Source organism: Phacochoerus africanus, chromosome 6 (assembly GCF_016906955.1).
Source record: "Phacochoerus africanus isolate WHEZ1 chromosome 6, ROS_Pafr_v1, whole genome shotgun sequence".
Lineage (NCBI taxonomy): Eukaryota > Metazoa > Chordata > Mammalia > Artiodactyla > Suidae > Phacochoerus > Phacochoerus africanus.
In genome coordinates this window covers 124463173-124487906 of record NC_062549.1, presented here as the reverse complement: position 1 = coordinate 124487906, position 24734 = coordinate 124463173, and the positions used below count along the sequence as shown (strand labels likewise).

The 24734-nt window shown below is 39.7% G+C and overlaps 1 protein-coding gene across 6 annotated transcripts in view; it reads left to right on the top strand.

The window, feature by feature from the left end:
* Positions 1-1815: 1815 nt before the first annotated feature.
* The window catches only part of MTF2 (metal response element binding transcription factor 2), a 66070-nt gene continuing 43151 nt past the window's right edge, over positions 1816-24734 (top strand). For 3 of the 6 annotated variants that reach the window (XM_047785289.1, XM_047785287.1, XM_047785286.1), the window contains exon 1: positions 1841-2104. Coding sequence is in view for 4 of the 6 variants with exons in the window: in XM_047785287.1 (XP_047641243.1) it covers positions 2100-2104 (5 nt within the window). In the remaining 2 variants the exon portion in view is untranslated. Of the gene's footprint in view, positions 2105-7258; positions 8028-20261; positions 20333-24734 lie in introns of those variants that run through there. The other 3 variants (XM_047785285.1, XM_047785284.1, XM_047785288.1) reach the window with 3 other exon arrangements.

The window sequence follows — 24734 nt, the reverse complement described above, 5'->3', positions numbered from 1 at the left end:
CAAACCACCAAAGATTTTGAAATTGAGGCTTGATGACCACTTGATATAACAGTCAAGATAAATGAGGAGAATTTAAACCAAATAATTCTCTAAAACTGATTTTTTTTTTTTGTCTTTTCTAGGACCGCTCCCGCGGCATATGGAGGTTCCCAGGCTAGGGGTCTAATCGGAGCTGAAGCTGTCAGCCTACACCAGAGCCACAGCAACACAGGATCCGAGCCGCGTCTGCGATCTACACCACAGCTAATGTCAACACCGGATCCTTAACCCATTGAGCAAGGCCAGGGATCGAACCCGCAACCTCATGGTTCCTCGTCAAATTCGTTAATCTCTGTGCCACGACGGGAACTCCTCTAAAACTGATGTTTCATGATTAGGCTTAGCTGCAGAACAAGTACACCTGTTTGTACTACATTTATCCATTTTTGGACTGCATCTATACTTGTCAAGTCAAGCTCTATTCAACCAAAAGTGAAGGGCATTGAAGACAAATTTATGAGACATCATGTTATCATTCAAAGTGAAATTTAAAGGTAACAGAGGAGTTCCCGTCGTGGCCCAGTGGTTAACGAATCCGACTAGGAACCATGAGGTTGCGGGTTCGGCCCCTGCCCTTGCTCAGTGGGTTAACGATCCGGCGTTGCCGTGAGCTGTGGTGTAGGTTGCAGACGCGGCTCGGATCCCGCGTTGCTATGGCTCTGGCGTAGGCCGGTGGCTACAGCTCCGATTCAACCCGTAGCCTGGGAACCTCCATATGCCGCGGGAGCGGCCCAAGAAATAGCAAAAAGACAAAAAAAAAAAGTAAAATAAATAAATAAATAAAATTAAGGTAACAGAGCTCACTCTGTCTTCTTTAACAGACTAAAATTTTGATTAGGATTTCAGGAGAGGCAAAGGAGTAGAAGGGTATGACTAAAACGGTGTGAATAAAATGACTATGTGAATTTGCCAAATTCTGAGACCATAGGCTGAGGGGAACTCCTTTTGAAAGAGGAGTAAAGTGAGTTTAGACCACAAGAGGTACTTTTTCAGAGAAAGAAAAGACACGGTACTAATTATCCCTGCGCTGTTATATGAGACGAAAATATAAAATGATTTTTTAAATATTCTGACAACGTTATAAACAAAGGTACCACATGCGGCGACTAAGAGGAGCTGGGTTTTATCTACGTAGAAGTCACAGAGACACGCTTGCAATCTGTCACTTGGGACCTCTATCGGCAGCAGGCTCAGGGTCTGCCCTGGTACGAAAAAGTTCTGTCCTCCTACCATAAACCACTTTGCACGAGAGTATTCTCAGATTTCATCACAATTCGTAAGGATCTGCAAAGCACACAGGCAGAGACACCTTTCACCCGCAGGGGAAAAAAAGTCCGAAAGCAGCTCCTGACAGGAAGGAATTTGGGGCCGAACAAAATATAATTCTGACATCCAGGGTCTCTTCCCCGCTGAATGAAATTCCAACAGCAGGCCTCAGGGTGAAGAGAGAAGAAACGCGCTTAATCTACGATTTTCTCCACAGAAAAGAAATGAGCGGGCCAAGACGCAGGGAGCACCGTCCCACTTCTCAGGAACAGAACCTGCCCGGTCCACGTTGGACCCGACAAGCTCCCCTGGAGCAGCCGCTGCGGCCGGGCTGCGGACGGCCGGGAGCGCAGCCCTCACTATTGTGTTAGCGCCGGCGGCGGAAGGACTTAGCCCTACCGCAAAGTTAAAGAGTCCTTCTTTGTTCAGCCCCGGCCGCGGACGCAGGGCGCGGTGTTCCTCCGCGCTCGCGCCGCAGTCCCCGCCCCCTCGCGGCCCTGGAGAGCTGCCATTCGGCCGGGAGTCGCTCCGCGCTCCCAGAATGCACCGGCAGTCCGCGGGAAACCAAAATGGCGAAGGGTTGTAGCGAAGTGGGCTGTGTTTGAGGCCGGTTTAGAACGCTCATTCTGCCCCCAACCCTCGTCCCCAGGACCTCGGTTTGTGCGTGTGTTTGTGCGGGGTGCCCGGTGGGGCGGGTGCCCAGTAAGTGCTCGGACTCGCAGGGGAAGCCCCCACGGGGTCGTGATTGGTTCTTTTTTCCTGTATGAAGCGGTTGGCACCACTGAAGTGACCGAATGAGGTGAGAGACCTTGGCCTGGGAACCAGGCTCTTCCGGAGGAGGTGGAGGGGGTGGGGAGGAGAAAGAAAGGAAGCAAGTATAAAAGGGAAAGATGGAGGCTCGAGGTGGGGGTGGGGGTTCCAGTACGTGTATGGGGGTGCCTTGCCTGCATGTACATGTTGAAAAGAATGGATGGAAAGGAGTAGTCAGTTGGGTGTTGGAGAAAATAGGGACTAAAGGAGCGAGCAGGGCGTTGGGGAAGTCGGTTGGAGGAACAAGATGAAACGTTGAGACGGGGAAGCTGTGTTTGGAGGGGCAGGAAGGAACCTGGGGGCGGGAGACGGTTGGAGGGGCAGGATGAACCTGGTGATGAGGGGGTGGGGAACTGAGGGGAGGAGCCGTTAGGAAACGGGGAGCGAGGGAGATGTGGGGACCAGAGCGAAGGGGTTGCCTGGGACCTTAGGAGGCGCAAAGGGAAGTAGCAGCTTGGAACCGGAGGGTGATGGAATTGTACAGAATTGGAGAACGGGGGTAGAGTAGACGGGCAGGATGGAGTGTGGGGATAAGGGGAGTAAGGATGGGGATAAGTAGCGCCTGAGAGCAAGCCCTGAGGCTTCACGGGAAGAAGTGGGAGGGAAAGTGAGAGATGCGGGAGAGGAGCCTACCAAAAATCTGGGGCAATTCTTCTCTTTAAGTAAATCTAACTCCTGTGCTTGCTCGGATGTAGCTTTGTATTGTAGTCATTTTTTTTTTTTTTTTTTTTATCCCTGAGGTAATTACAGTTGAAGGGATTTTTAGCTAATTTGCCAAGATTTCTTAACATGTTTTAGTAGTGCCAGAACTCTTAACTGTGTGTGTTTTACAATCTGGCGTCCTTGGTTGCGAGAATTTTTCTTTGGAAGCAACTGGAGGGAACAGATGGAATTATCGGGGTGATGTGAGGAACAGTGAGGGTTCCCGAACAATGGAAAAAGGGATATGGAATGCTGTTCTGTTCTTTAAAACGTGGAACTTTGGTTAAGGCGAGAACCATTTACTCATTGGAGTATGAAAGCCTAGGTAGGCCTGTAGATGACATCAGAAAGCACCATGTGAGGTCGGTATAGAACTAGAAATATGTAAATAGTGCCTGATTTAATTTGACTCCAGATGCTCCGGTAGTAGTAACTTTCTCCTTCAGATTGATTCCATGTGAGCCTCTGTACACCTTGCCTGCAGGCTGGTTTCAATTTCCATGTGTTCTTTCTCTCCTGAGAATTCCTTTTTTGGGTAGTCGAATGCAAAGACAGTGAACTTAAAAGTATTTAACGTGAATAAAGTAAAATGTACATAAATTATTGAGTAACCTTTTCAAAGGTTTGAAGTTCTTTAAGTGGAGCCATTTTGACTAACAGCTTTAAGTGCCCAGGAGTTTTGGCAAGGAAAGAGACGAGAAATTTTTTTTATTCTTGAGATTTGGAATGTTGTTCACCCTCCAAGCGTTTGTAGTGACAGCTTGCAAAGGGAGTACAAAGTGAAACTTTTTGTTTTTGTTTTTTTAGGTTCCTAAATATAAAAATCTATTTGAATTCATATTTTAAATTTGCTCACCTTCAGTTTTTTTGTAAGTACTAAAAATATTCTGAAATATTTGAATTAAGAGTGCACCTGTTTCCTGATACTGCGTATTCGTGTTAATGGGCATTAACGGAAATCTATACCTATCAGGATGAAATGCACACACAATTTTAGAGCTGGAAGTGTAGAAATCATCTGGTTAAACTTTTTTCTAGATAGAACAAAATATTTAATTACGCTTTTAATTATGCCTACTACCTGAAAGCTCAGTTAGGAAAGAAATTTTATTCTGCGTATTTTGCTATGGGTCATAAACTGATGTTGTGGATTATAAATATGCCTTTTCATTAGGTCTTTGACTGAAAGGATAACTTGCTTATATTTCAGATAATCTTTACATCTGACTTTAGGAAACTGGTAGTCTAGTGATAATCTGTTTTAACAGATGGGGAAATTGGCCTCTGAGGAGTTGCCATGACCAACATCTGTATCTTGGTGGTTCCGAAAGTAAAATTTAACTGCAGCTTTAGTCTAAACTTCCATGAAATTCCTTGATTGGTATTTTTATATTTTGTTTCCCCTGTTGTTCAGGATTTGTTTCTTGCGGCAAAATACAACCCCGAGTTGGAATATGGACGTTTCCCCATGGGTGTTTTTTTACATATATTTTTGAGTAGTGTTGTCAAATAGAACTTTCTGCAGTGATGATAGTTATCTGTCTGCTCCATCTAGAATGATAGCCATAGGCTCATGTGGATGTTGAACACTGGAAATGTAACTGGTGAGACTAAAATTTGAATTTATAATTTACTTTCCTAAAACTAAAATTTAAATGGCCATTTGTATTTGTTGTGTTGGACGGTACATTATTATTGCATCCATTTATTAGGAATTGTCACCCCCATCAACCATGGAAACCACAGGAACCCAAGGGTAAGGATCTTTGAACTAAGATCTTTGAACTAAGGTGATTCAAATTCTCTTTGTACATTTTTAAGATGAAATATTCTTCATTTTTGCCACATACCATTGGGAAAGAATAACGAAGGTCTCTGGTCTTTTTAGGATAGAAGATTCTGTTTCCTTTGTCAGAAGGCAACAAAAATGGATGTTAAGAAGAATTAGTTTACCTTGATATTTTAAAAAATTATTTTGTTATTTTTACACATGAAATTTTAAACATGTACAAAGTGAATGGTAGTATAATCAACTGTTTTATATCCATGTTTGTTTCATCTCTACTCCTACTCCTTTTATGTTATTTTTTATGTTTTTTTTTTGAGGTAAAATTGGCATGTTGAAATGCAGAAATCTTAAATCTACATTTTTAATAAAATAGTTTTATTGAGATATAGTGCAGTATTCTATTTATATACACATAATTCACATGTATGTAACCCTTTTAAGGTACAATTCAATGATTTTTAGTCTATTCAGAGTTGTGTGAATATCACCGTTATCTAATTTCAGGACATTTTCATCACCCCAAAGTGAAAGTGTATCCATTAGTAGTCACTCTCCATTCTTCCCTACTCTTTACTCCTACCCCTGGCAATCACTGATCGACTTTCTGTGTTCATATTTTGCCTATCCTGGATGTTTCATACAAGTAAAGTCATACATTTTTGTGGCCTTTTGTGTTAGGCTTCTTTCACCTGGCATAATGTTTTCAAGGGACATCCATGTTGTAGCATGTATCAGTCCTTTTTAATGGCTAAAATATATTTCATTGTGTGAAATATACTACATTTTGTTTATTCATTCATCAGTTGATAGACATTGGGTTTTTTCCTACTTTTTGACGAGAATAATGTTACCATGGACATTTGTGTACAGGGTTTGTATGGACACATGCTTCCATTTCTCTTGGGTACATATCTAGGAATGGAATTGTTGGTTCAGGTGATAACCTCTGTGTTTTAACATTTTGAGGAACTGCCAAACCCTTTTCCAAAGACCCTGTATATTCTCATGAGCAACTGTGAGGGTTCCAGTTATTTGCACCTTTGTCTTTTTTATTATAACCATTCTATTGGGTGTGCAGCGGTATCTCATGGTTTTAATATGGATTACCCTGATGGCTAAAGTTGTTGAGCATCTTGTCCCTGTAGCTATTGGCCTGTTGTCTACTTTCTTTGAAGAACTGTCTATTCAGTTCTTTGGCCTATGTAAAAAAATTGGATTATTCCTCTTTTTACTGTTGAGTAGTAAGCTACACACACACACATTTTCTTTTCTTTTTATGGTTGCATTTGTGGCATATGGTAGTTCCCGGGCTTGGGGGTTGAAACCGAGCTGTAGCTGCCAGCCTATACCACAGCTTGCGGCAACTCTAGATCCTTAACTCACTGAGTGAGGCCAGGGATAGACCTGCATCCTGGTGAACACTGTGTCGGTTTTTTTCTTTCTTCTTTTCTTTTTAAGCCTGCGTCTGTGGCATGTGGAAACTCCCAGGCTAGGGGTCAAATTGGAGCTGCAGCTGCCAGCCTGTGCCACAGCCATTGCAATGCCAGATTTGAGCCACATCTACAACCTGCATCACAAAACTTATTTTGGATACAAGTGCCTTATCATATGTATGATTTGCAGTTTTTTTCTCTTGTTCTGTGGTTGTCTTTTCACTTGATGTGTCCTTTGAAGCACAAAAGCTTTTAAATTTTGTGACGTTTATCTTATCCCTTTTTCTTTTTTGCTTCTGCTTTTGATATATCTGAGAACCCATTGTCTAATTCTAGAACAGTTTTCACAAATGGATGTAACTGCGTATCTCATACACCTATCATGGTATAGAATACTTCACTGTTTCTAGGAAGCTTACATGTAGCCTTTCTCAGTCCTTCCTTTCCCTAACTACTACTGTTCACCTTAATTTTGAATAGAACTTTATATAACTGGAATCATGCAGTATGCATATCTATTAACATTTTTGTTTCATAAAACTAGCATTGCTGTCTTAGCTCAAAAAATCCCTTTCTGCCTCAGATATTGTAGTAGTGGCTTAAGAATCTTACATTATGCTGTCACTATCCTAGCCAGTGTTTTATGTAATATAAGTTTTTTAAAATTTATTTTTTTTATGTATTATTTTTATTTTTTTCTTTTTATGGCTGTACCTGCAGGATATGGAAGTTCCCAGCTAGGCGTGGAATCAGAGCTGCAGCTGCAGGCCTGCACCACAGCCATGGCACCACCGGATCTGAGCTACATCTTCAGCCTGTGCCACACCTTGCAGCAACACCAGATCCTTAACCCGCTGAGAGAGGCCAAGGATCAAGCCTGCATCCTCATGGATACTATGTAGGGTTCTTAACCTGCTGAGCCACAACAAGAACCCTACATAAGCTTTTTTTTTTCTTTTTTTTTTTTTTTGCTATTTCTTTGGGCCGCTCCCGCGGCATATGGAGGTTCCCAGGCTAGGGGTCGAATCGGAGCTGTAGCCATTGGCCTATGCCAGAGCCACAGCAACGCCGGATCCGAGCCGCATCTGCAACCTACACCACAGCTCACGGCAACGCCGGATCGTTAACCCACCGAGCAAGGGCAGGGATCGAACCCGCAACCTCATGGTTCCTAGTCGGATTCGTTAACCACTGCGCCACGACGGGAACTCCAAGAACCCTACATAAGCTTTTTTATAATGGCTTGTGAAATAAGTTCTTTTGTTTTGAATGGAAGAAATTGAGTAGGGACTCAATGTGAATTTACTTCCACATGTTGCCCAAGATGAAGATTTAAAAATTAGGGGAACAGGACAATGTGAGGGATTGTTGTAATGATGGAAATATTGGTATATTGATATGGAATCTGTTATTTCTTAAAATTGCATATAAATCTACAGTTATCTCAGACTAAAATGTTGATTAAAAAATAAAAATTAGGGGAACAAAGTGGACCAAAGCAGGCGTAGCAAGAACATGTTCAATTTGTTTGCTTTCACTCAGGTTCTAAAAAACAAACTAACGATGAGCTTTTGTTTTTCTTTACCCTTACTAGTGAATTTTATATAGGAGAAGAAGCGCCCACAATTTTTTAGGTTGTAGTAGGGGGTGGAGTGGAAAGACATAGTTGTCTATTGGGGAGTATTGAATATATACTCAGAAGATTTGGGTCTTTGTTTAATCTGTCAGCTCTGCATCAGTTATGGTTTCTTTACCTTTAAAATAACATAGGTGCAGGATGTTACTTACCTATGTTCACAGGATTGCTAGGAGAGTCAAGGAGGAAAATAAAGGAGAAAGCACTTTATAAATTCTAGGTGCAGTATAATTGTATAGTGTTATTTTCCAAAATCTTTTTCCAGAAGAGTTATATATAGAACAAGAGAACCATGTATACCTGTGATGAAGCCTATGAACTAAAAACACCCTGTACAACCTTCCCTGGATGAGTAAGTCTAATACTGATGAATAATTTATTTTGCCCTATTCAAAATTAAAACTTCAAACATGTTAATTTAACTGCCACGTCCCCTGTTGAGTATATTTAGAAGTGTTACTGAACCAAATGTTAAATATTTTAAAAAACATAGTTACTTAAAGTTTGCAAATTGACCGCTGGTGTTTTGGGATGACCAGCACTGATAGTTTCTCTTTGACATTAGATAAGCACTCATAGAGCTAAAAACCTAAAAAGAGAACTAAAACAAACAAGACCAGTTTCTTAGAACTCACCCTAGAGATTCTAATTTGAGAGGTATGGTGTGGGCTTTTATATATTTTTATGTTTAAAAAATTTTTCCGCTTGATTTTGTTTTGCAGCCATGGTTAAGAAGTACTAGATTTTTGTTCTCGGGTCAAGATTAGAAACTTAGGAGTTCTTATTAAAACATTACTAAGAACAATACAAAGGAAAGACTAATAATAGGCATACTCTTTTTTCATACCTGAAAAAGAAAAATATTTTAGTACTATTTCCATCTCAAAAAATATTTTAAGTAGGTGATTAATAAATTAAGTAGTTAATGGAACTTTTTAGTCTGGGAATCTTGTGAACTGTTAAATGTTTTATAAAATTGCATTTAGGTGTTGCCAGATAGAGAATTCTTTCAGAGAAGTGTTCAAACAGAGGCTAGATGATCATCTTATTCAAGAATATTATAAAGAGGGATTTTTTTTTTTTCCCCATTAGCTAGGAAGTAAGTGACCTAGGAACTTTCTACAACTAAAATAAGATTCTAGATTTTTTTTTTGTCTTTTGCCTTTTTAGGGCCACACCCATGGCATATGGAGGTTCCCAGGCTAGGGGTCTAATCGGAGCTGTTGGTGCTGGTTGGTGCTGGCCTATGCCAGAGCCACAGCACCACCAGATCCAAGCCATGTCTATGACCTACACCACAGCTCATGGCAACGCCAGATCCTTAACCCACTGAGGGAAGCCAGGGATGGAACCCACAACCTCATGTTTCCTAGTTGGATTCGTTTCCGCTTCGGCACAGCAGGAATTCCCAAGATTCTAGATTTTAATGAAAACAGTGAGCACTGTTTTTCCATTAGGTTGAAGAGAATTGTCAAGGGGTATAGACTCCTTTCTCAAATTAAGGGGTATAGAATCCTTCCCCAAATCAAGTCCTTTTTAAATTATTTCCTAGTTCTCAGTCTTCACTTTATATCTAAATCCATCTGTCAGTTTTTTCTTTTTCAAAACAGGCTGCAGAAATTATGTTATCATTTTGTTTTAAGAGTTTTATTGCTCTTCATTAGAGAGGACCCAACAGAAGTAGTTATTTGCAAAGATTAAAAATTTAGAATATTCTTATATTATCGTTAGTGCAGTGATTCCCAATTTTTTTGCTTTCAGGACTCCTTTACACTGTAAATTATTGACGATCCAAGAAATTTTACATGGGTTATCTCTATTAATATTTACTGACTAGAAATTACACTAAAAATTTAAAAATGATAATACATATGTGTCTTAATCGTAGGAGTGAAAATATTACATATCATTTAGTCTCTGGAAAAATTCCACTGTGGTTGTGGGAGAATGAAAAGGGCAGATAATGTCTTAATGTTTTTTGGAAACTAGCTATGACCTTGTAGATGCCCAGGAACTATATACCTTGAGACCTACTACTCTGGTTTACCGTTTCTTTAGAAAGTTAGGCTTGTTTTGCACTTTGCAGGGTGCTTAGCATTCCTGGCCTCCCCTTAAGCGGATTTTTGTCTTTTCATGGAAGAAAATTTGAGGCTCTCAAACATGAACTGCTTCAGCTTCCTTTCTTCACATATATCAAATTAACAGTAAATGTACTCAACCTCATATGAGAAGAAATGTACCTTCTTTGATTCAAGGCTAGTCTTTCCCTTAAAGATTCAATTTCTCTGATGTGTGTTTTCAATTATCTTTTTTTTTTTTAACTCAGGAACTTTTTTTTTTAATTAATTTATTTTTATTTTTTTGTCTTTCTGCCATTTCTTTGGCCGCTTCTGCAGCATATGGAGATTCCCTGGCTAGGGGTCTAATTGGAGCTGTAGCCACCGGCCTACACAAGAGCCACAGCAACGCGGGATCCGAGCCGCGTCTGCAACCTACACCATAGCTCACGGCAACGCCGGATACTTAGGCCAGGGATCAAACCCGCAACCTCATGGTTCCCAGTCGGATTCGTTAACCACTGCGCCACAACAGGAACCCCTCAATTATCTTTTGATACCTTCCTTTTGTGTGAGAAAAATGGTCAATACTTTTCATACCAAAAAAACAGAGAAAGCCATGCCCTTTAACCTTGTCTCCTCTTCCAGATGTTTGTAGCTTTGTCTCCTTTACATAGCCAGGCTCTTTATGAAAATTTTCAACTTTGGCTCTCATTTAAAGTGGGGTTTTTTTTTGTTTGTTTGTTTTTGGCTTTGGGGCCACACCTGTGACATATGGAAGTTCCCAGGCTAGGGGTCTCATTGGAGCTGACGCTGCCGGGCTACACCACAGCCACAATGTGGGATCCAAGGCACATATGCAGCCTACACCACAGTTCTTGGCAATGCCAGATCCTTAACCCGCTGAGCGAGGCCAGGGATTGAACCCACGTCCTCATGGATGCTAGTCGGGTTTGTTACCGCTGAGCCATGATTGGAACTCCCTAGAGTTTTATTAATAAACATATAATATAGATGTACATACACACACACACACACGGACACACACACTCATTGTAGAAAATTTAAATATTAAAAAAACTTTGTATCAGCCAGACATCTACCAGAATGCTTTTATTTAGTCTCATTGCTCTATTTCTTGTTTTTTCTTTTGTTTTTGGCTGTGCCTGTGGCACATGGAAGTTCTGGGCCAGGGATCAAATCCTCACCAAAGCAGCAACCCAAGCCGCTGCAGTGACAGCACAGGATCCTTAAACTACTGCACCACATGGGAACTAGCTTATTGTCTTATTTCTAAGCATTTTTTTCATTTATGTTAAACACTTTAACATTTCCTTTTGTGGGGTAATGCATCTCGTTAAAAAAAATATCAAAGAGTAAAGAAACAGAAGGATTTAAAGTCAAGAGCTGTAGTCTTCAGGCCTCCTGAGTCCTACTTTGGAAGTGGATTACTTTATTTATTTCTTTATTTTCTTCTTTTTATGGCCATACCTGCAGCATATGGATGTTCCTGGGCTAGGGGTTGAATTGAAGCTGCAGCTGCTGGCTTGTGCCACAGCCACAGCAACATGGGATCAAAGTTGCTTCTGCTACTTATGCCTCAGCTTGTGGCAATGCCTGTTCCTTAACCCACTGAACAAGGTCAGGGATTGAACCCATATCCTCATGGACACTTTATCAGGTTCTTAACCCACTGAGCCACAATAGGAACTCTGAATTAATTTATTTTTAAATATTATATTCCTTTGTTCCGGTCATATGTCCATAATGCTAAATAATACTTTTTAATTTATTCACTTTAGACATTCTGCTGTATAAAGACTTCCCCGCTATGATATGCAGTTAACTTATACCGAGCATCTCCTTTCCTCATTTCAATTATTGGGTTTTCTCTTGATTAGATCTTTAACCTTAAACTTAAACCCTTTTTCATATTCCATCAAATTTAGACTTTATTCCTCCATCTTATAAGGGAAGTATTATTAAAGTCTCTTTGTTTCTCTTCTTCCTTCCATCTCTGAATTTTTGTCATCTTTACTTTGCTTTTCTGTTTTATTTTTGTTTTTTATTTTTTGTCTTTTTAGGGCCGCACATGTAGCATATGGAGGTTCCCAGGCTAGCGGTAGAGTTGGAGCTGTAGCTGTTGGCCTATACCACAGCCACAGCAGCATGGGATCTGAGCTGCACCTGCGACCACAGCTGAGAGCAACGCCAGGTTTTTAACCCATTGAGCGATCCAGGGATCAAACCTGCATCCTCATGGATGCTAGTCAGATTCGTTTCCACTGAGCCACGACAGAAACTCTTTACTTTGCTTTTCTGTTTTAAATTTTGATAACATTTAATATTCTCTCCTTAACCATAATTATCTCTGCTTTGTTTATAGGTTGATTCTAAAGGTTGAAAATTAATAAGCAGCTTTTATATGATTTTGGCTAATACTGTTTGCAGTGTCAGATAGAACTATAATTGCAGTTCCTTTCTTGTAAAAATTTTTACCTTAAAATTTCTAACACCTTTTCATGTTTCCTCTGCCTTTGTCTTACCTATACATTTTTCATACTGTCTGGTTTGTTAAAACCTCCTTTTTCCTCAGATATATCTTTCTTTGGAACCCTCTTTTTTTTTTTCCTTTTTCTTTTTCTAATGCAGACCGATTGCTGTCTCGATTTTTTTTTTTATGGCTGCCATTATGGGACTTCTCTATGTTTCTCTCTTGGGTTGGGTACACTGTTTGCTACATCCCATGTTTTTTTCCTTTCTTGGGGATACTTTCTCATTTTGCTAGAGCCATTATTTGATGTATCACTAAGAAAGAAGTCAGGAGGTCCCATTGTGGCTCAGTGGTAACAAGCCCAACTAGTACCCATGAGGATGCAGGTTTGATCCCTGGCCTTGCTTAGTGGGTTAAGGATCTGGCATTGATGTGAGTTGCAGTGTAGGTCGCAGACACAGTTCAGATCTGGTGTTGCTGTGTCTGTGGTATAGGCTGGCAGCTGTAGCTCTGATTCGACCTCTACCCTGGGAACCTCCATATGCTGCAGGTCCTGGTGGAACATGGTACTTAACATGTAGAATTTTTATTTTAGGCTGATTGAAAGTGAGCTTTTTATCTGTCATTCTTGTGTAAACATAAATAGAAAAGTATAAAGTACTCGGTTAAGGTATTCCTATGACTTCTTCCTGTTAAAAATTTGCTTGTTTTGAATCAGTTAAAAAAAATTACGTTGTATTGAGATACTTCCATATACCATTCTAATTCACCCCTTTAAAGAGTACAATTCAGTGTTTTTTTTTAATTCACAGAGTGTGGAATCATCACCACTATTTAATTTTAGGACATTTTATTATCCCCCCAAAAACCCATACCAATTAGCATTCATTCCACTTGTTCTCCATTTCCCCTACCTCCTCAGCCCTTGGCAACCACTAATTGACTTTCTGTGTTCATATTTTGCCTATCCTGGATGTTTCATACAAGTAAAGTCATACATTTTTGTGGCCTTTTGTGTTAGGCTTCTTTCACCTGGCATAATGTTTTCAAGGGACATCCATGTTGTAGCATGTATCAGTCCTTTTTAATGGCTAAAATATATTTCATTGTGTGAAATATACTACATTTTGTTTATTCATTCATCAGTTGATAGACATTGGGTTTTTTCCTACTTTTTGACGAGAATAATGTTACCATGGACATTTGTGTACAGGGTTTGTATGGACACATGCTTCCATTTCTCTTGGGTACATATCTAGGAATGGAATTGTTGGTTCAGGTGATAACCTCTGTGTTTTAACATTTTGAGGAACTGCCAAACCCTTTTCCTAAGATCCCTTATCCTTTATATTCTCATGAGCAACTGTGAGGATTCTAGTTCCTCTGCGAGTTTTCTGTCTTTTGTGTGTGTGTGTGTGTCTGTCTGTCTGTCTCTCTGTCTTTTTTGTTTTTTTTGTCTTTTTTTTTGCTATTTCTTTGGGCCACTCCCATGGCATATGGAGGTTCCCAGGCTAGGGGTTGAATCGGAGCTGTAGCCACCGGCCTACGCCAGAGCCACAGCAACACAGGATCCAAGCCGCATCTGCGACCTACACCACAGCTCACGGCAACGCCGGATCGTTAACCCACTGAGCAAGGGCAGGGACCGAACCCGCAACCTCATGGTTCCTAGTCGGATTCGTTAACCACTGCGCCACGACGGGAACTCCTCTCTGTCTTTTTTATGGCTGCACCCAAGGCATATGGAGGTTCCCAGGCTAGGGGTCAAATAGGAGCTGTATCTGCCGGCCTAATCCACAGCCACAGTAACGCAAGATCCTTAACCTACCGAGCAAGTCCGAGGCTTGATCCTGTGTCCTTAGGATACTAGTCAGGTTTGTTAACCACTGAGCCACGACGGGAACTGCCTGTCTTTTTGATTATGATCCTTCTCTTGGGTGTGCAGCGGTATCTCATGGTTTTAATACGGATTACCCTGATGGCTAAAGTTGTTGAGCATCTTGTCCCTGTAGCTATTGGCTTGTTGTTTACTTTCTTTGAAGAACTGTTTGTTCAGGTCTTTGGCTGTTTAAAAAAAATTGAATTATTCTTCTTTTTACTGTTGAGTAGTAAGCATATTTTGTATACAAGTGCCTTAACAGATACCTGATTTACAATTGTTTTCTCCTGTTCCGTGGGTTGTCTTTTCATTCGATGGTGTCCTTTGAGGCACAAAAGCTTTTAATTTTGATGAACTTTAATTTATCCCTTTTTCTTCTTTTTGTTGCTTTTGATGTCATATTGAAGAAACTCTTGCCTAACACACTGTCAGAAAGATTTACTCCTGTGCTCCATTTTGAGTTAATTTTTATATATGGAATGAAGTAGGAGTCCAGCTTTATTTTTTACAGGTGAATACTAGTTTCTCAGAACCATTTGTTTAAAAAAACTCTTCTTTCTCCATGTAATTGTTTTGACAATCTTTTCAGAATCAATTGACCATAAATGTAATAGTTTGTTTGTGGATTCTCAGTTTCATTTCATCGATTTCTGTCCTTAGGCCTGCATCATAATGTTTTGATTACTGTTGCTTTGAGTTCTGAAATTGGGAAGTGCTTACGTTGGTTTTGTTGTTCCTTTTCAAGGTTGTGTATGCTGTGTTTCTTGCTTTGTGTGAATTTTAGGATCTGTCAGTTTCTGCAAAAAAGACACCTGGGATATTGATAGACATTGCATTGAATCTGTAGGTCATTTTGGAAATATTAACATCTGTGAACATGGGGTGTTTTTCTAATCATGTAGGTCTTATTTAATTTCTTTCTCTGATGTGTGGTTTTCATTGTACAAGGATTCTACTTTTTTGTTAAGTTTATTCCTAAGTATTTTGTCTTTTTCTTTTGCCTGCTGTGTGCAGTAGCTTGATGTGGGAATCTCAGTTCCCACACCAAGGACTGAACCCATTTGCAGTGGTAAAGGCGCTAAGTCCTAACCATTAGACCACTAGGAAACTCCTCCAAGTGTTTTGTTCTTTTTGGTGCTATTGCAAATGGAATTTTTTCTTTTTTTCTTTTTTCTTTTTTTTGGTATTTTTCTAGGGCTGCACCCTGCAGCACATGGAGGTTTCCAGGCCAGGGGTCTAATCGGAGCTGTAGCCGCCGGCCTGTGCCACAGCCACAGCAATGCAGGATCTGAGCCGTGTCTGCGACCTACACCATAGCTCACGGCAACGCTGGATTCTCAACCTGCTGGATCCTCCAGGGGTCAAACCCACAACTTCATGGTTCCCAGTTGGATTCGTTAACTACTGAGCCACAACGGGAACTCCCAGAATTTTTTCTTAATTTCATTTTCTGTTGTTTGTTGCCAGTGTATGGAAACAAAATTGATTTTTGACTTTTGTGTGTTGATCTTGTATTCTGCAACTTTGACGAACTGTATCTCATAGTATCAATTTTGATGCTACTGTGAATATTGGTGATGATGTTTCTTTAATCTACATAAGAATTAAAATAATTATGTAAAAATTGGTGTCGGGCGCTAGTGCAGGCTTATAAATAAAGCAGGTCTTGATTCTCACTTTGGGAAACCAACTGAAAATGTCTCATTTACTGTGTGTACCCCATATTCTCCCATAATCATTTGCTTTTGGAGGGATAAAAAAAATGCCTCAGTATTTTCTCTAATATTTTCTCCCCAGTACCTCCTGACACCCATTTTCTGTGCTTTGATGCTGATACTCTTAGTATATGCATATGCATTGGCCACAAGGCATGCTCTGCTTCTGCTGCTTGGTGAGTTAGTGATTAGAAGTTACTATCAATTGTAACACAGATGGTGAGACAGATCTGCATTTCATTGAGTCAAAATGTGAAAATTATATATGTCCTTAAGTTAATGACTGCTCTAGGTTTATGGCCCATGGGAGCTTTGTAAGTAAGGAATGAGTAAAATAAAAACATTTATTGATCATCTAGTCTGTGTGTTTATGTATTTATTTATTTTTGGCTGAGTCCATGGCATGCAGAATTTCTCAGGCCAGGGATCGAACCTGAACCAGTGTGGTAACAATGCCGAATCTTTAGTCAACTGAGTCACCAGGTAACTCCAAAACAGGTTTTCCTTACTGCAGATTGAAAGTGCATTAAATAAGCTGAGGTTGGTGGGAAGATGAGTTAGGAGTCTGTGATAGTAGTGCAGATGAGAACTGATAATGACCTGAAATAAGGCCATCATTATGGGAGATACTTGAGTGTGGTCTTTAAGAGAGAATCAGCAGGATTTGGTGATTATTTGGAGAGTTAGGGTGGGGAGGGAATCAAGGATAAATTTCTAGCTTGAGAGATGGTCAGAAAATAATGGTATTGACTGAGATGAGGAGTACTGGGAATGGGGAAGAATTTGAAGAACATGTAGTTTTGTTAAGTTAAAGGTGCTGGGGAAATGCAGATTGAGATGCCTAGTGGGCAGTTGGAAGTCTGAAGCTTTTTTTTTAAATTGAAGTATAGTTCATTTACAGTGTTATGTTAGTTTCAGGTATATAGCAGAGTGATTCAGTTATGCTTACATATATATCTATTTTTTCATATTCTTTTCTCTTATAGATTATTACAAAATATTCAGTATAGTTCCTGGCCTGAAGCTTTTGAGATAGGATGGTGCTAGAGATAAAAAGATATAGAAATTGTCAACAGACAAAAATTAGGTGAAGCATTAGGAGAACATGACCACCAAGGATAAGCAGAACATGTAGAACGAGAGGAGGAAACCCTAGGCATCTCCACCAGTGGATTGGCAGAGGAGGAGGGGTCAGTATATGAAATATCAGATAGGTGGGAAAAGCCTCTCATACTAGGGGTGAGGGGTATCTTAGAAACTAAGAGAAATGAATTTCAAGCAGTAGGTCATGATCATCAGTTATTTTAATGATTTGGGTACAGTGAGAATTGAAATTAGAGCATTATTTGTAATTTGGTCATTTAGAGGTCTTTGTTGCAACTTTTTTTTTTGTCTTTTTGCTGTTTCTTTGGGCCGCTCCCACGGCATATGGAGGTTCCCAGGCTAGGGGTCGAATCGGAGCTGTAGCTACCGGCCTACGCCAGAGCCACAGCAACGCGGGATCCGAGCCGCGTCTGCAACCTACACCACAGGTCACGGCAACGCCGGATCGTTAACCCACTGAGCAAGGGCAGGGATCGAATCCGCAACCTCATGGTTCCTAGTCGGATTCGTTAACCACTTCGCCACTACGGGAACTCCTGTTGCAGCTGTTAATCGGGACTGTCAGTTTGCTATGGATAAGACAATGTGCTTTTTAAAGTTCATTGTTGAAAAGTGGGAGTTCCTATTGTGGCGAAGCGGAAATGAATCCGACTAGGAACCATGAGATTGCAGGTTCGATCCCCGGCCTGGCTCAGTGGGTTAAGGATCCGGTGTTGCCATGAGCTGTGGTGTAGGTCGCAGATGCGGCTTGGATCTGGCGTTGCTGTGGCTGTGGAGTAGGCCCTCGGCTATAGCTCTGATTGGACCCCTAGCCTGGGAACCTCCATGTGCCTCAGGTGCGACCCTAAAAAGACAAAAGACAAAAAAGTAAAAATAAAAGTTTATTGGTGAAAAGAATGAGAAAAATGGAGATACGACTTGTAAAGACTTTTGTTGTTTTTGTTTGTTTTTAAGTTGATTTTGGTTATGGCAGTTTTACACCAAAGAGAGTTGGAGATTTAAAGTAAAGGAAAGGGGGAGTTAGTGCTGTGGCATAGCAAGTTAAGGATCCAGTGTTGCTCTGTAGTGGCTTGGGTTGCTGCTGAGGTGCAGTTTCATCTCTGGCCCCAGAACCTCCATATGCCATGGGTGTGGCCTAGAATAGAATAGAATAAAGTAAAATATTGATAAAGTGAGTTTCTTGATGTGAGATCTCTCTCTAACACTGGAGAGAAGAGGCTTATTCTTCTTAGAGAAGCATATTAGGTACTTGATTTTGTGGGTCGCTTTAGGGGAAAAGGGGTGGGGAGAAAGTTGAAGAATTTAATGTTTATAGCGTCTGTTTGTTCTGAAATAAGACTCTACCTTGTGAGTGAAGGAATTGAGTGCCCCAGCAGACCTTCCAACAAGTACCTCTTTCTGAAGTTGTGTACATAGCAGAAATGATTATAATTATTATTTTTTAAATTTTACTTATTTAAAAAAATTTTTATTATAGTTGATTTACAATGTTCTGTCAATTTTTGCTGTACAGCAAAGTGACTCGTGTATATATGTGTGTTTATATATATATATTCTTTTTCTCACATTATCTTCCATAATGTTCCATCACAAGTGGCTAGATATAGTTCCCTGTGCTATACAGCAGGATCTCATTGCTTATCCTAATTATTATTATTACTGTTTATCTTTTTATAGCCTCACCTGTGACATATGGAAATTCCTGGGCTAGGGATCAAATCAGAGCTGCAGCTGCAGGCCTGTGCCACAGCCACAGCAGCACAGGATCCAAGCCACATCTGCAGTGTACACCTCAGCTTGTGGCAATGCCTGATCCTTAACCCACTGAGTGAGGGAGGCCAGGGATTGAACCCACATCCTCATGGACGCTGTTTTCGGTTCTTAATCCTTTGAGCGACAATGGGAACTCCTTGAGGATTTTTTGTTGGCAGTTCATGAATTCTCTATTAGAAGAGTGGTTTTTGCGGTTTTGGTTAAGAGCACTTAACCGAGTACTAAAAATGCGTATGTACTAAATTTAAAAATATTCTTATCATAACATAGTTTTAGATCCTAATGACATTACCTTTTATCATGAATTAATATCAACAAATATCTATTGGGTACTTATCTTGAAGAAAATACTGTACTTTAGCGCTGTATGCTATGGAGAATTCATTTTCTTATATTCAGCAAATAGTATTGAGGACCTTATATGTGGAATAGCCTGAGAGGCTAGAGATACACTATGGAACAACAGAGACATTTTCACTGCTTTTGTGGAGTGTGCAGTGTTTTGGAAGAGGGTGTGGAGAGGGAGACACACACAGACAGAGACACAGGAAACAAGTAAACACACATTATCACCTATGTAGTGTTTTTGCTAAAACTGTTTAACCTGACTTTAATCATGAGGACACAATAAGATAGATCCAGAATGTTGTAGCATGCTACCAAGAGAGCTGATGTGAAAAAATGTCCAAGTGTTAAAAATATAAAACAGAACAAAACAAGAACAAGGATAAAATTGACCTTAAAGGAGACAAAAGAGATGTGGCAAACGCAGTGTGTGAACCTTGACTAGATCCTAGATTTTGAAAAAAGCTTTAACAAACATTTTTTTGTGTGTCAAATGGGAGAATTTTGACTGTACATCAGGTGATGATAATAAATTTGCTAGGTATGGCAATGGTCTTGTATGTAAGAAAAAGATCGCTGTTCTAAGAGGATATGTACTGATATTTACTAGTGAAGTGTCATGGTGCCTGTAACTTTCAGATGGATCATCAAAAAAGAGTGTGTGTTAGAGCGGGGAGGGAGAGAAATGTGAGCTATTAATTGGTGAATCTAGGTGAAAAGTGAACTATGATTATATTGACTGTATTTGGCAACTTTCAAAATAAAGAATTGAGAAAAAGAGAAATATAAGCGCTTTAAAGAACAAGAATTCTCCGATAAAGAGTATTGTAGAGTGCAGCTATTCTGATATAATTACCTAGAGGAATTAGCTATTCAACCAATGGAGGGATTGGGGGTGGGCAGTTTGGGGAGTACGTACAATGTGTGTGAATGTCTTGGGTGGAAAGATCTTAGCTTTAAAGAATTAAAAGGAGGACTGTATGGCTAGATCTTGAGATGCAACGATGTAATACTCCCATGAGAGGAGAAAACTAACATGGTACTTTATTTGTAGCATTTTCAGCCTAGTAAATATCTTCATGTCCCAGTTTTGATGGAGTTTAAACTATTTATGAAGTCCTTTTGTATTTATTTATCTGTATGAGACTGTTACACTCAGAGATTTGAGAGTAAACCCAGGGACAGTGGTCTCTGAGCTTTTTTCTTGTGTCAAAATCAGGAACAGCTATACCTGTCTCGGAGAATTTAACGTCCAATTTGAAGCATCTTCAGAAAGACATTTCATCACTGGTAAGTTAGGCTTTTAGAAGCCTTGTGGTTAAAGAGGCTTGTTAGTGCATTGAATGGCTTGATTTTACCACTTGTTATGTCTGAAAATGTTCTTGGCCTTCCCACTATATTTTGTTACTCCAGTTCATAATCGGGATCCAAAGGGACACATCTAAAATAACTTAGTCTGTTTCATAGACAGTGTGACTTTCTGTAGACCTTTAAGGAAGTGATCTTACTTTTTGAGTTATAGATTTCTTATTTGTTAAAGGGAATAATAAGTAGTCTCCTCTTCCTCTCTTATGGCATTGTTAGTAGGAGAAAATGAAACGCGAATGCTCTTGAGAAATTTAAACAGTATAGTAAGGTGAAGGTGTTTTCAAGCCCTTTAAAATCTGTTCTACTACCCAAGATCCAGTTCATACTTTTAGGAATTGGAACTTTTAACTCTGTGGCTTGCAGCAAGGGTACCTCAGTTCTTTCTGTTTGGTCTTAGGACCAGATTCTACAGGATTGCAATGAAAATTCTGAACTTTCCATTCAGTTCATTTTTGCCTGTATTTAGTGGAGTTTCATTTACATGCTGTAATCAACCATACCAGCTTTGGTACATGAAAATGTACTTATATCTTAAATCACAGTTATCTATTTTTTTTTTCTTTTCTTTTTAGGGCCACACCCGAGGCATATGGAGTTTCCCAGGTTAGGGGTCGGATTGGAGCTACAGCTCTTGGCCTACGCCATAGCCACAGCAACGCAGGATCCGAGCTGCGTCTGTGACCTACACCAACAGCTCACGGCAACGCCGTATCCTTAACCCACTGAACAAGGCCAGGGATCGAACCTATGTCCTCGTGGATGCTAGTCAGATTCGTTTCCACTGAGCCATGACAGTTTTTTTTTTTTTTTAAAGTTATTAGCATTGTTGGCTTTGTTTTAAATCTGTCTGTTGCATATGCAAGGAAACTAACCATCTCACAACTAATATATCATCAGGGATCTGCAAACTAATATTAAAGTATCATTGTGGAGAAACTCTGTCTTCTATTTGCACAAATAGTTTAAATGTTTGTGGATATTGTGACGAAAAGGTTTAACCAATTGTCATTCTAAAAAATCTAATATAGTTTTAAAATCTCAAAGTATTTCTAAATGTTTGATACTTACTTACCATTCTGAAAACTTATTTACCATTCTTAATTCTACCTTGATTGACCTGATGCTGCACCTGTGGCATGGGGAAATTCCTGGGCTTGGGTAGAATCAGAGCTGCGGCTGCAGGCCTACGCCACAGCCACAGCAACACAGGATCTGAGCTGCTTCTGCAACCTGTACTGCAGCTTGTGGCAATTCCGGATCCTTAACCCACTGATCAAGGCCAGGGATTGAATCAAATCCTCAAAAAGACAGCATCAGGCTCTTAACCTGCTGAGCCCCAATGGGAACTTCTGATACATTATATTTAAGTATCACTACTCTTTTTTTTTTAAGAAGTTTTGATTTTTTAAAATAGTTTATAAAAATCTTTTTGTGATCACAGAATATTTTGTACTTGTTGCAAAACCTTGAACCTGGAGAAGTGTTCTATAAAACTGACGTTTTATCCTAAATTTTAAGGTATTTGAATATATTTTCTATAATTTCATGAAGAGAGCCAAAGTCACACTCATTGAACTTGTAAACACCTCCATCATTGCCTTACTTCTTGGGTAGTTAAGCTGTATATTTTTTTCTTTTTTGTGGTTAAACTCTAATTCTAGATGGCTCAGGCCAAACTTGAGGTGGGGTGGATAATTTACCTCTGCTTTTAGTTTCAGTCTTCAATAGAGGTGAAACTAAATGCAATTTTAAAAACGTTTTTGGCTTTTTGTGTACTAGAATGTGTATTTATAGGATAGTGATGTTTACTTGATAGGTGGAGGGTTTATTTACTAGTATGTGTATTGGTAAGTATAGGCTATCATTAATTTATTCAAGTGATTATTATTATTTTTTAAACAGGATTTTTGTTTGTTTTGTTTTTATTTTTATTTTTTATTTTTTGGCTTTTTGGATATGGAGGTTCCCAGGCTAGGGGTCTAATCGGAGCTGCAGCTGCTGGCCCACGCCTCAGCCACAGCAAACAGCTCACGGCAACGCCAGATCCTTAACCCACTGAGCAAGGCCAGGTATTGAACTCGCAACTTCATGGTTCCTAGTTGGAACCACGACAGGAACTCCTCAATTGATAATTATTAAGAACTTACTTTGTGCCAGACACTGTAAAGTTTTAGAGAGCAAAATACTTTCTTTTACTTGTAATTTGAGATGTGGATTCCATGTATTTGCAGTTTTAAGGTCATATATTTCTAGAAAATTGCTTGATTCTACTATATGTTTTACACCAGAGATTCAGACTGAATCATCAGTGTATGTAAGAGAGTAGATTTATTAGACTCTGAATTTTTGCTGTAAATAATCTAGTTTCAACACTATTTCCATTCTTGTAACGAATACCTTGTATTAATGCTCAGATTTCCCCCACCCTGTAACCTCCTTAAGGAGCTGAGCTTTTAGAAAGAATAAGCAAAACTCAGCCTGTTAGTCTTTACTTCTAAACCATATGTGGTTAGGGATTTAAGCTCAGTGATCATAGGTGACTTCGGAATTGTTAATAAAACTCTAGATTTGGAATCGTCAATAAACAGTTTTTAGCACTCATTTTAACTAACCTGTTAGGTATATCTGATATACTCCTTTCTCTTTTTTCTTAGTTGTCTTTTTTTTTTTGGTCTTTTTGCCATTTCTTCAGCCGCTCCCAAGGCATATGGAGGTTCCCAGGCTAGGGGTCGAATGGGAGCTGTTGCCGCCGCCCTACGCCAGAGCCACAACAATGTGGGATCCGAGCCGTGTCTGCAACATACACCACAGCTCATAGCAATGCCGGATCCTTAACCCACTGAGCAAGGTCAGGGATCGAACCCGCAGCCTCATGGCTCCTAGTCGGATTCGCCAACCACTGCACCACGACGGGAACTCCTGTCTTTTTTTTTTTTTTTTTTTTTTTTAGTAATAATATTTCTCTCTGGGCTATCTTTCTATTTCTGTGGTGACTCCTTTCCTTGGAGGATTCTTTTGCTCACATTTGAATAAGAGTTTTCTGAGGATTCCCAGATTTGACTTTCACAACCCTTTAGCTTTTCTTGGTGGATTAGGGGTAGTGTACTGATAGAGGGTTACCAGCTTTTTATTTTGGAAAGTAAAAATGTTTTGAAAAACTGCCACGTATCACCATTATTTCATAAAAGAAGAGAGATTTCAACTCTAGAAGTGTAAGAAGAATGTGCTCTCAAAATACATAATGGGGAGTTCCCATTGTGACGCAGCGGAAAAGAATCCTACTAGGAACCATGAGGCTGCAGGCTGTAGGTTCGATACCTGGCCTCCCTCAGTGGGTTAAGGATTTGGTGTTGCCATGAGCTGTGGTGTTGGTTGCAGACACTGCTCGGATCCTGTGTTACTGTGCCTCTGGCATAGGCCGGCAGCTCTGATTACACCCCTAGCCTGGGAACCTCCATATGCCTCGGGAGCGGCCCTAGAAAAGGCAAAAAGCCAAAAAAAAAAAACAAAACAAAAACAAAGACAAAAAACAGAATGGTCTGTAAGGTGATTAATTTTAACCTAAAACTCAATACAGTGTCCTTACTTTTCTTACTTTGTTACAGATTGACACTGATCTATGGACTTAATTACATTTGAGAACCACTGACTTAAAACAGGTTTTGGAGCTGGTTTGTGGGGAGGGAGGTGTGGGGAGTTTAGCACAGGAAAATCTACTCAATAGTCTGTAATAACCTATATGGGGGGAAAATGGATATATGTTTACTTGATTCATTTTGCTATACACCTGAAACTAATACAACATTGTAAGTCAACTCTACTCCAGTAAAATTTTTTAAAAAATTCTGTTCTTTTTTCATTTAGTTTTTGTGCATTTATTGTCCTCCCCTGCCCACTTCAAAACAAGATGGATGCCTAATAAGTTTGTCTCCCCCCCACCACCCCCTGATCTGCTCCACCTTTTACTAGCAGAAAACTTACAACTAGTGAAATAAAAATGACAACTAGAACTTTTCTCATTTTAATTCCTGGTGTGACCCTGCATCCACTACTGGGTTGGTTTCGGTTTTGTGGGTTTTTTTTATTTTTTTGATATACAGTTGACATATAACACACAAGTTTCAGGTGTACAAGATTATTATTCAGTATTTATATGTATTCCAAAATGATCACCATAATAAGTGTAGTTAACATCTGTCATCATACATAGTTATAAACACTTGTTTCTTTTAGGATTTTCTCTCAACAATTTAAAAAAATGCGTACAGTGTTATTAATTATAGTCACCGTGTTGTACTTGGCATTCCTGTGACTTATTTTATAA